General features: G+C 38.0%; 3 protein-coding genes across 3 annotated transcripts in view; 2 read left to right on the forward strand and 1 right to left on the reverse strand.

The window, feature by feature from the left end:
• Positions 1 to 416: 416 nt before the first annotated feature.
• On the forward strand, positions 417 to 3,208 carry LOC104817703. Its single transcript, XM_010546972.2, has 6 exons — positions 417 to 782; positions 1,408 to 1,750; positions 2,124 to 2,208; positions 2,347 to 2,433; positions 2,569 to 2,838; positions 2,938 to 3,208. Exons 1-6 carry the CDS (start codon positions 622 to 624, stop codon positions 3,012 to 3,014), a joined length of 1,023 nt encoding a protein of 340 aa, XP_010545274.1. The 5' UTR covers positions 417 to 621; the 3' UTR covers positions 3,015 to 3,208.
• Positions 3,209 to 4,748: 1,540 nt separating this feature from the next.
• Positions 4,749 to 9,566, forward strand: LOC104817704 (myb-like protein X). The gene is made up of 12 exons (XM_010546973.2): positions 4,749 to 4,856; positions 5,446 to 6,577; positions 6,662 to 6,695; positions 6,972 to 7,051; positions 7,224 to 7,283; positions 7,367 to 7,477; positions 7,653 to 7,733; positions 7,827 to 7,898; positions 8,036 to 8,540; positions 8,704 to 8,804; positions 8,931 to 8,961; positions 9,059 to 9,566. The coding sequence occupies exons 2-12, from the start codon at positions 5,507 to 5,509 to the stop codon at positions 9,232 to 9,234; spliced, it is 2,322 nt and encodes a 773-aa protein (XP_010545275.1). The 5' UTR covers positions 4,749 to 4,856; positions 5,446 to 5,506; the 3' UTR covers positions 9,235 to 9,566.
• Positions 9,567 to 9,965: 399 nt separating this feature from the next.
• Positions 9,966 to 11,526, reverse strand: part of LOC104818108 (spidroin-1-like) — a 3,094-nt gene continuing 1,533 nt past the window's right edge. The window contains exons 3-4 of the mRNA XM_019202998.1: positions 10,871 to 11,518; positions 9,966 to 10,597 (exon numbers count right to left, since the gene is read on the reverse strand). Of these exons, the coding sequence (XP_019058543.1) occupies positions 10,902 to 11,518 (617 nt within the window). The 3' untranslated portion in view covers positions 9,966 to 10,597; positions 10,871 to 10,901. The remainder of the gene's footprint in view (positions 10,598 to 10,870; positions 11,519 to 11,526) is intronic.

Consider the following 11,526-nt stretch of genomic DNA (forward strand, 5'->3'; position numbering starts at 1 on the left):
ATATATTGCAGAAATAGAATTCGACCTAATAAAATAATTGTAAATCCGTCATATTTGTTCAATTTGCTTTACCAATATTTCTTGTAAAATCATTCACATGAAACCGTACTTTCATTAGGTTATGTTTCAGTTTATACTATCTTTATTTTAGAAAAATTATTGGTGATTGTTTTTTATTATAAAATTTTTAGAATGATTTAAAACTTTATTTTATTCGGAGACAAAAAGAAATACGGTTTATCTCAACTCACAAAAAAAAACACTTGAGGTTCAGTTTGAATCGGTTTTGTATAATAACCGGAATAAATCGAATTAGATTGATAAACCGGGAGAAAAGATAGCCCTAACCGTAATGGGCTGGGCCGTGAAGCAAACAGATTACAGAGCGAGACAGCAATCTCCCTCTCGCTCGCTCTCACTCGTTTGGCCGCCGAGAAACTGAGAAGCAGGAAACGTTCAAAACCTTTACATTTTCTCGAGAAAAATTATATTTTTTTAACGGGAGGAAAACGGATGAGAAAATTTTAAAGATTTGTCCAGTATCGATTGTGAGAGAGAGGGAGATCGGTACATCCTCTTTAGCTGCGAAACCATCACGAGCAGCGGAAATCATCTGTATCGATGGCGGGGATAGCTTTGGTTTTAGATCTATTGAAGAAATCTCAAAGCTTTAACTCCAAACACAGCCTCCACTCTTCGGCGTTCTCGTCCGCCGCCGCCGCCTCGGCCGCCGCTGTCTCTGTGGCCGCCAGTGCTCCTTTCGCCTCCAGATTCCTCTTCGGGTATGTGTTCGTGTTTATATGTCTTTATGTACTGGTGCTCGGATCGGATTTGTTGACTTTCACATTTTGATTGGATCTTGGTTGATATCAGAACAGCTTCCATCTCGAGGTTTTGCTTTTAATTGTGATTAGGGTTTAAGGCTTAAAGGTGGGGCTCTTTTATGATAATCATTAAAAGCAATAGGTCGCTAATCCAAGGATTTATATCAACTACAACTGAGATCATCAATATATGGCACATTAATCCAAAGCTTTAGCTATCGATTAGATTACGGTAAGTTCATAGGATCACTGGATTAGATTGGTAGAAAATCTGGTTGAAGCTTAAGTTTGTATTTAGGACAAATCCCCAGCCTTGCAGGATTTCTAGAGATGGGTTTGATTGCAATATCAGCTATAACATTGGCTTGAGAGATTCAGTCATATGAACAAGTACTCAGTAATGGGTGTTTCTTGGAAAAGTTGATTGCACAAGTGAATGGCATAACTGGACTTGTTCATATGACGATGGAAGAAATTATGTTATGCTACCTAATTGTTCTCTTTTGGTTCAGTTCTTCTGTTGCTATATGCGTTGTTTTTTTAGGTTTCAGCCTTGTAATGATTCCTAGTGTTCACGGTGCAGTTCTTTCAATGCTCCGGTTGCTTATTGTGATGCTGCGGCAGCAATAGGCGATGATTATCTCGCTAGTTTAAGAAGATTATCAGCAGATGTGTTGCAGCATGACTCGATTAGGTACACTACCACTAAGGAGTACAAGGTGGAGCCAAAACCACTTTTCTCGGCCTTTGAGTTCAGGGCACTTGCAATGACAACATTGAGATCATTCTTGCTTTTCTATTTGCCACTGTTGGAGCCTAAAACCGAAGCAGAGGATGATGATGATTTCCTAAGGGATCCCCCAGAACAACGGTCTGTGGATTTGGTTGTTCCATTTAAAAATTCGGTGAAGCAAATTGCTCGTGAGGTAAGTTGTCCTAAATTCGACCCTTTTGTTCCGAGCATCTGAACCCTTTGCTAGTAAGGTTTGACCCTTTTGAAACAAACCTTTTGTACCCAAAGTTCCTGCTTTCCCTAGTATACCTCAAATCAGTTTACTGAAGCCAACCCCTGGTTGATTCTCCTGTGGTAAGTTCCCTGAACTCTTTATGCCTAAGCATCCATCTTGCGAAATGGAACAAAGTGTCATCGTATTATGTCCCAAGCAAGTTGAGATATACATTGAACCATGCCCATAGTAGACCCAGAACATAGCATTCCCAGTAGAAAATTATAATTTTTGTAATAGCTTCATGGTATCATTTTTGTTTTGACTTGCAATGTTCGATATTATGACTCAGACTACAGTTGTGACTATTCGGAGACTCCTTGAAAGGCTGGCTTTGCATTATGTCTCACAGCGTATGGCATGGAAACTTCTAAAGGGTAATCTTAGAACCACATCTTCTCTTTCTCCCACTGCTTTTGCTACTGCAAAAGAATTAATCGTTTCTGATATATGGCATGGAATTCATTAGACAAAAATGCCTAGTGAACTGATGGAGTCCATAAATATATGTGCAGATGTACCTAAGTCGACTCTACGCAAGGCTGAGAGAGGATTGCTCACTCATGTCTACATCTTTAGAGTCAGTAGAACAACTCTAAGAGGTAATAGTAAAGAAAAGTTCAGTTGCTCCACAACATTTTGATACATGCCCTTGTCTGTTTGGACTTTGGATTCATCCTGTTGTATAATTCTGAAATGCTTAACCACAATCGCAATCATCAAATCTGTATATGCAGGACACTGCCTAGGTGTTGCTGCAGCATGGATAGTCCAAGTGGGTATAGAAACATACCGATGTCTCTCCCCTTGTATTAGACGTGTTAGACCCAACAAAGACGAGAATCCAGAGGAGGAAGAGGACCAGGTCGAGGTTACAGAACAAGCTAAGGTTCTGGGGAAGAAAATCGCGGGTATAACAGTTAGATGCGGTGCTTCACTAGTTTTCGCTGCTATCGGAGCTGGCATTTGTGCCTGCATTATCCGTCCCTCCACCGGGCAGTGGATTGGTAAGCTCATAACTCTTCCCTATTCATCAAAACGACAAAACCAACATGGTCGAGTTTCCATTTCCGAGTTTTAATGCTATGTTTTTTGTTCCCGCACAGGCTGTGCATTGGGCGACTTGGCTGGTCCGGTCATTGTTACGATGTTCTTTGAGACAACTCGTCGGTCTGATCTCTAAACCCTTCTCGGAAAACACATCTACACGATGATCCAAGAATCTTGGAACTTGTTTCTTGATATTTAACATTTGTCATTTGATGAACTCAGGACCCATAATGTATCTGTTTTTTTAAGACACAATAAGATTCGAGTAACTTTCGAACTCAAATTGTTTGTTATAAAGAGGAACACAAACAGTTCCGGCTTCAAGCATATGAAGGTGCATGAGTCTAACATTTACATGAACGAGTCTAACATTTTAGGTCTAGAGTTCGGTCCTATAGGCCTTTTTTACGGGCTCGAGCCAGGTTTCAGGACAGAATCTGTCGTGAGCCCAATGCTTGAGGAGGAGTTTATAGAGGAGGGTGAGGTAAATGGGCACCTATAGTGGGCAAGCCCATGGACCTACTTTTTTAAATATCTATGACTTATTAGCTATTTCCTTTAATTTTTATTTTATTTTTGGATAAATAATATAGTTAGAAGTATTAATATATATATAACTTATAAAAAAAATCCAAATAAATATAACAATTTTAAAATTTTAAAAACAAATGGATGAATTTTTTTAACTTCTTCAAAAACTACCAGTTCATGGTAGTTTCTGATAATCATTTAAAAATTTAGGGTTTAATTTTATAGTGGTTTTTTGAAATTGTTTAAAAGTTTATGATTTAGTTTTATTGTTTTAAAAAAAATTTAGAATTTAATATAAAATTTAGAAAGAGCTCATGTATTTATTTGAAATTTTTAAAATTTGTGTATTTATTTGATTTTTTTATAAGTTAGTGTATTAATATGTGATTCGAATGATAGTCTAATATCATATCTATGTCTATCAATCATTTTTAAGATCTTAAACTATATTTTCCTTAATTTACTCTTTGCAATTACTAAGAATTATTTTATATATAATACATCCGTTAAAACAAATAAAATTATAAAAACTTGGTTAAACAAAATAGGTTAGAAATTAAATAGTATGTTTTATGATTAGATTTTTTTTAAACCATAATACACGTATGTTCCAAATAAGTTGACGAAAATTTTAAAAGCTAAAAACAATATATTAAACGCTTTAATAATAATAGTAACTTGATTTTACTATAAAACAAAATACTCCCTCCATTTCTAAATATATAGAACGTTTTAGAAACTATTATGTATTACTAAATAAATATCATTTTAGATTTTTTAGATGGTTTAAAAAAATCAATTTATTTTTAATTTAAAATATCCAATTAATAGAGTATCGATGATAATATGTTTTAATGGCTGTATATATGATTTTGAAAAATCTAAAAGATATTTATTTAGAAACGAATGGAGCAGTACTGATAAATAATAATTAAATAATTAATTTTTTTGTAGAAAAAAATGTTGTTATGATAGTTGAAATTTTTTAATTAATAAACTAACGCATCAAAAGTTTTTTAAGATCCACAAAAATTGTTTCCTCAAGAAAAAATAAATAAAAAATCGTCTCTTTTTCTTTCATGTACCCAATTTTCATATGTTTTTCCTTTACCAAAAAAAACAAAAAAAAAATTCATATGTTTCCCATGCAAACAGTGTAGTGTAGGGTCCCATTAATGAGACGTCGGGTTTATGTACCGTCATCGATCCACGAGATGCCTCCAACACGAAATCTGGACCGTCCATCAAGATCTAGGATATGAAGCATGATATACCCTCCCACGTCCATCCTTATATTGCACCGAACAAAAAAAAAAAGGCTAAAAACTATTAACCAAAAATATATATATCGAACCGTTGGTATTTGTTCTGTTTCGAACACACAGGAAAAAAAAAGGGTTAGAAGAACAAAAAAAAAACTCAGTGGAGAGAGTCTTGGATAGAGGTAAGATTCGAAAGTCTTCTCCTTTCGAACCTGTATACACTGCGGGAATCTTCCGGTTCTGTGTTTAGCTGTTGAATCTTTAGAGCGTGTCTGAATTTCTATGTTGATTGGCTGGGTGTTGCTGCTGTGCGTCTTGAAGTTGCGTCGGGGAAGCTAGGGTTTCTATGTGCGTTTGTCTGATGGAAACTTTGCAGTTCTTTGTAATTCGATGCGTTTTCTCTTGTGGATGCGATTTGTTTAGCTGGAAAATGCATGGATTTAAAGATAACTGGCTTACATTCGCAAGATTCGAGAGAAGATTTGCTTTTGGGTTTTCTGGGATCACGTTTGATGGAATCTTTGGGAATTTTTCTGAATTATAATGTGAGTTCGATGAAATATACATGTTCTGATGAGTTCTGACCTTCTTTATATCCCGTCTCCCATGAATTTAGCTCTCACGTGATTCAGGAATTTCCTTTCTGTATAACCATTTGGTTGTGGCTTTGGTCCGGCAAATTTTGTAGTGGTTGTTTCTGGTGAAACATTGATTTCTGGCTCGATTTTAGGAACTTGCAACTTTAACTCCATGAACTAATTTTCCTTGCAGCCTTGGACGCCAGAGTTAGGTGTTTCTTGGGTTATATGATCTAGTTAGAACTGGGTTAACAATGGGCGAAGAAGATACAAAGGCTGCTGTTGTTGATCCAGCAGCAAATGGGACTAGCCTTCAACAAAATCCACCAGAGGCTTTGTCTGGTAAGAAAGAGGAAGAAAATGCTGGAGGTAAGGAAATACAGGAAAATAAGAAGGGTGGGGAAGGGGAGCCTGAGAAAATGGAGATAGATGCAGAAATCAAGAAAGGTGAGACAGAAAATGTGGAGATTAGGAAAGATGAGGACAAATCTGAGATGGAGAAAACCAAAGAAGAGATAAAGGTCAAGAAAAATGAGGGACAAGCAGAGACTGCCAAAGAGGATGAAGACACAGATAGTAAGAACGAGGATACTAATGGTGGTGTGCATGTGACTGATGCAGCAGGAGATGTTGTAATGAAGGAAAATGTAGAGTCTGGTGACAGTAAGGACGAGAAAGTGGATGAAAATCAAGAATATGAAAAGACAGATATTACTGAAGCAGGACAACAGAAAGCAGAGAAGAAACATGAAAAAGAGAAGCCTAAACAAGAAGAGGAAAATGTCAATCAAAATGAAGAAAAAAATAAAGGGGACAACAAAGAGAAAGAAAAGGTGGTGAATGCAAACAGAGAGAAAGAAGATGCAGAAGAGATAGAAAAGGTGGATGCAAATCAAGAGGATGAGACTATGGAGGAAAGGGAGGGTTTGGATGAGGGAGAAGACGAGGAAGGGAAGGAAGACAATAAAGAAGAGGGAGTGGAGGTGGAGGAAAATGTTGATGAGCAGAAGGTGGAAGCTGAAAAAGAAGAGAGTGAGGATGAGAAAGAAGATGAAAAAGACAACGGGGAACACGAAAAGGAAGAGAATAAGGAGGAGAAGCAAGATGAAAAAGAGGAGACTAAGGAAGAGAAGGGGTCTAGAAAGCGTGGAAAAGGAAAAAGTACAGAGGAGAAGGTTAATGAGAAGATGAAGAGTGAGGAAGAAAAGAAGGATACAGAACCAAGGACTCCTTACTCTGATCGACCCGTCCGTGAGCGGAAATCTGTTGAAAGGCTTGTCGCGTTGATTGATAGAGATTCTTCAAGGGAATTCCATGTTGAAAAGGTTTTTTTTAACATTTTCCTTTGTTTGATCTCTTAATAGTTTGATTTGCTAGATCTTTTAATGATTTACTCTTGAATATTACAGGGAAGAGGTTCACCACTTAAAGATATTCCCAACGGTATGTTCATGCTATAATTTTTATGCTCTAGTCTCTCTCTTACTCATCTGTCATCATGTCAGTCATTTGCAAAGCTGATTTGCCTTTTTTTTTATTAACCCCAACTGGTTAAAGAGCACGATTTTTCCACCTGAACAAAGAATATAGATAGATATGTGTGTGTATATATATTTTACCAACACTTCTGAATGCCCTGATTGGTTAAACTTTATTATTACTGTGTTAGTTTGTGTTGCAAAAACAAAGTAAATAATTGCAAGTCTGTTTTCTTTGTAGTGGCCTACAAGGTGTCAAGGAAGAAGGGTGATGAAACTTTCAAGCTGCTGCACACAATTCTATTTGGAAGGAGAGGCAAGGTGATACTGCTGCATCTCTTAGTACCCTTTTTTTGGACAGCCAACATGCTCTACTGTATGCTTATATGGTTTTACCCGAGTGATTTTTGAACTTTTAGATGGTGCATATTTTACAATTGCAACAATTATGCCAATATTGGGTATATGTGACCTGTAACTGTTTCTTTGACAGGCTGCTCAGATCAAGACGAACATATTACAGTTTTCTGGTTTCGTGTGGCATGGAAATGAGGTGGATAAGATAGCCCACTAGACGAGATTGTCTTATATTTGCACTTGGTTCCTTTATAATTTTGTCAAACCCTGTGCTTGCAGGAGAAGGCAAAACTCAGAGTAAAAGAGAAGTTTGACAAGTGCAACAAGGAAAAACTTTTGGAATTTTGCGATGTATTTGACATACCAGTTGCCAAGGCTACAATAAAGAAGGTGAAGGCTATGCATTTCAAAATTTTGTTTTTCAAATTCAGTTGTCCCTTTCTTTGGATGAAGGGTCTTTCCTTGAGCAGACTGACCTGCCATTGTGATTGCTCTCAAATTTATGCTAAATCTTGTTCTTATATAGTTACAGCTACTGATTGTTGCATAGTAATATTCAACACAGGAAGATATTGTTACAAAACTGATTGAGTTTTTGGAGGAGCCTCATGCGACAACTGATGTTCCAGTTTATGAGAAAGAGAAGGTATCTGGCAATGAACCCATGCTTTCTTTTTACTTCGGAAGTTGAGCTTGAAAATTAGTCGTGCATATTATCTATTTTAATCTTCTGTTGAAGCAACCGAGCAAGGCAGCAAAACGCAAAAGAACCTCTAAGAGTTCACCTACAGCTGGGGGTTCATCCTCTAAGGTATTATTGCATTGCTATTACTGAGGATCTTGTTTGTGTCTTAATAGTAAGATTATGCAAAGAGAATTTGTCACTTAACAGATTATCAAGGATATCTAAATTACCTTGATATAAGTTTTTGTATGTCAACTTTGCAGAGTCAGAAAAAGACTGACAGAGCAGAAAAGGCTGAGAAAAAGAGTTTGACTCATTCTGATGATGAATCTGAGGAAGAGAAAGAGGAAGAAAATGTAGAAGAAAAAGAGAAGGAAGAAGGGGAAGAGGAAGAAGAAAAAAAGTTAGAGGCAGAGAATGAGAACGGCGTCCCTGATAAATCTGAGGACGAGATGCCTGAGCCTTCTGAAAGTGAGGAGAAAGTTGAATCAGAGGAGGAATCAGAAGAAGACACTAAAAAGAGGAAACGTGGTTCTGGGTCTTCATCTGGGAAGAAAGAATCAGCAAGGAAAGCCAGAAGCAAGAAAGCTGCTGTCACTGGAAAAGCCAGTCCACCACAAAAGGCTACCCAGAAGAAATCATCTGCAAAGCGGAAGAAGACTGATGACGATAGTGATTCAGGTCCAACGACATCTTCTAAAAGGAAGAAAACTGAGACACCCACCAAATCCTCAGCTCCTTCAAAATCTGCGTCTAAAGAGAAAGCAGGTATTACTTTCATTGTTCTTTCTTTCCTCTCTACTAATTGGTTTTACACTTTAGTTTGCTTCTTAGCACTTGAGTAGAACAAAGCCTTAGCTGGTGTGGGGGATTTTATAAAAAGCATCAGACGATCTTATTCCTTGCTTGATTTTCTTTTTCTCTATTGAAGGGAAAAGGTCTGGTAAAGGGAAAGACAAAAGCAAAGAACCGAGCGATAAAGAGTTGAAAGATGCGATCATTGAGATCTTGAAGAAAGTGGACTTCAACACGGTGAGAACGTCTTCAAGCTTCCATTATTTGTACTAAGCTAATTGGAAACTTTATAATATACAAGCCTGTGGAAGTTATTTGTATCTTTATAGTTAATGCACACTTTTCTTGGTGTTAACTCTGCAGGCCACATTCACTGACATCCTCAAGCTACTTGGTATGACTTGGCTCAGATCTCGGTTTGTTCCATTCTTGATTACTGCATGGCATACGGGTTTGTTAATGAAACATGTTTTTTCCTGTGTGTTTTTCAGGCAAGGAATTCAACATGGATCTCACCCCAAGAAAGTCATCGATAAAGCTGATGATACAGGAAGAGCTAACGAAATTAGCAGAAGAGGCAGAGGATGAGGAAGGAGAAGAGGAGGAGGGAGCAGAGAAAGAAAAGGCAGGGCCTGTGGGCGTGGGCGAAGAAGAGGTTAAAGCCTGAAACTCTAAGCCAAAGCAGTAGAGCAAACGTGTCATTATGCATGCGGAAATCATATTCTTGTGAGGACCTTTGTTTGCCTAGTATGGTAGGTGAATGAATCACTGAAATCTGGATGTGATTTGTTGTTGTTGTTGTTGTTGTTTTTTCTTCTTCGGTTTGATTTTGGGACGATGGAACAAAAACTATCACCAGTTTTTGTCTTTTTAGTTAATGGTAGAGAAGAGACAACCAGAGAGAAGGGACAAAAGCTGCATAAGAGAGTGTGAGATAGGCAGCTGGTCTGTGTATACTAATTTAAACATTAAGCCGAGTCCCCTTAGGTTTCATTCTCATAGCCCTTTTGAGTTGGGTCTCTCCTTCAAACTTTATGAGTTTATTTTGGTAATAATAATTTGGGAGATCCTTGCTCCTCAGATTTCTCTAATTGTCTCTCTTTACATTGTGTGCTTTCTTTATATGTTTTTTATTTCCTCGTCTGGCCTATTTTGGTATCATGCCAAAAGTTAGAACGATGATGCATAGAGACATGATGAGCAAGAGACCAAAGAGAACACAGTGAATGATGCAATCCTATAACCTAACGAGACTGTATCACATCAATCTCTAACCAAAAAACTGCGACAAGGGCCTGCTGCATCTGATCTGAGACTGACAAATAATAAAATCCAAACGCATGGAGGAATAGAAGAATCTTAATTCCATTGAAGATCAGAATCCATACAGACCAAAAATAAAAGAGAGAACAATGGTGTCATTGCATTAGTTATGTACACTTGAAAGAATGAGCCTAATTTTTGCCCTAGAAACAACAGTTTCTGACTCTACATCCCTTTTGGCCAAAAAAAAACACAAAAAGGATGCAAATGCTGTTACAATTGGTGGTGTAAAAACCCCATATAGAACCTCTACACAAATCATGGGGAGAAACAATGGTGAGACTACCAAAAAAAAAATACAAGAGATACAACCAAATGGGTTAAAAACAGGGAAAGCAACATCAGGATCTAAGTAACAGCTACTACTACTACTATTACTACCTCTAACTAAGTGCCCATCATTTGGAACCAGTTAAAGAGGACATCTAACACAAAACAAGAACCTGAAAAGGCCGTAAACTGTCACCACAACACATCCTGTCTCGTCTTTAGAAACAAAACATAAATGGCAACTGTCTCTCAAGAACTTTAAAAGCAACCGTTCCTCTCAGTTTCTTTCTTTCCTTCCACCTCTCTACATTTCTAGCTGCTTTGGAAGATGATATATCACCACAAACACTCTTTGTGTTGCGAGATTCTACATGGTTGACGTCTTCTTTTTTGTCTTCTACAAGAATTAAAGCTTCCTAGGAGCTCTCAAAATCAATCTATCAAGAGGGCAAATGGTACATAGAGATGTCAAACACAGTGGAAAATGCATAAAAGCTGGGTTAAAACGCTTGCTGAAACCACGAAAGACGAAAGACTAATTATAACTTTTACCAAAAATGACAGACACAGGAAATCATCAATCCATTTTCGTTAGAGACACCTCTAAGTAACAACCTATGGAGCATGCGAATACATCTACTAAGTTCAGGAGGATGCATGAGATATATAAGGCTGAAAAAATGAGTTATAAGATGATATTAGAGACTCACTTGGTGTTTCTATGTGATATGTCAGGCGTAATTACTCAGAGGTAAGCCGCCTTCTCTTCCCATAGTCACCGTCCCTTGATCTTGAGAGGTGATCTTCCTCCTTAGATAACCGTGACTTGCTATGGGTTCTCGATGATCGGCCTCTATCACTCTCTTCATCATGCTTGGGTTCTTCCCGGTATCTACGATGTTCTCCATATCTTTCTCTCTCCTCCCTATGTCGATCTCTCTCCCTATCCCTTTCTCTATCATGATCATGTTCACGTTCCCGCTCACGATCTCTGGAGCGTTCCCGATCCCTATAATGGTCCCTTTCACGCTCCCTGCCCACGTCTCTATAATCCCGATGCTTCCTCTCTGATGGGTCATGATCGTTGCCGCCATCCTTATTATCATCATGATACCTTCGATCGGATGAACCAGACCACTCCCTTTCCGAAGGTCTTTCCTTTTCCTTCATAGGATTATGACGACTTCCTCTACCATGATTAGCATCTCCATATTGATGATCAGATGTAGGTTCCTCCCCATAACTAGTTTCTGCAGCTCTCCCACCACCCGTCTCTTCACCACCCCATCCTCCCATATTAGGATCCCACATTCCCATATTAGGCCCTCCATCAACAACACTTGCATTGGACATCACCATCGGCATT

The sequence above is a fragment of the Tarenaya hassleriana genome, unplaced genomic scaffold (assembly GCF_000463585.1).
Source record: "Tarenaya hassleriana unplaced genomic scaffold, ASM46358v1 Cleome28, whole genome shotgun sequence".
NCBI lineage: Eukaryota > Viridiplantae > Streptophyta > Magnoliopsida > Brassicales > Cleomaceae > Tarenaya > Tarenaya hassleriana.

What these genes read in the sequence shown, in the direction of transcription:
- LOC104817703 (XM_010546972.2), top strand. Translation starts at nt 622, where the DNA reads ATGGCGGGGATAGCTTTGGTTTTAGATCTATTGAAGAAATCTCAAAGC. An exon ending in GGCATGGAAACTTCTAAAGG is followed by an intron (nt 2,209 to 2,346) that starts GTAATCTTAGAA and finishes ATATATGTGCAG; the next exon opens with ATGTACCTAAGTCGACTCTA. An exon ending in CAGTAGAACAACTCTAAGAG is followed by an intron (nt 2,434 to 2,568) that starts GTAATAGTAAAG and finishes CTGTATATGCAG; the next exon opens with GACACTGCCTAGGTGTTGCT.
- LOC104817704 (XM_010546973.2), top strand. Translation starts at nt 5,507, where the DNA reads ATGGGCGAAGAAGATACAAAGGCTGCTGTTGTTGATCCAGCAGCAAAT. An exon ending in CAGTTTATGAGAAAGAGAAG is followed by an intron (nt 7,734 to 7,826) that starts GTATCTGGCAAT and finishes CTTCTGTTGAAG; the next exon opens with CAACCGAGCAAGGCAGCAAA. An exon ending in CTGGGGGTTCATCCTCTAAG is followed by an intron (nt 7,899 to 8,035) that starts GTATTATTGCAT and finishes TCAACTTTGCAG; the next exon opens with AGTCAGAAAAAGACTGACAG.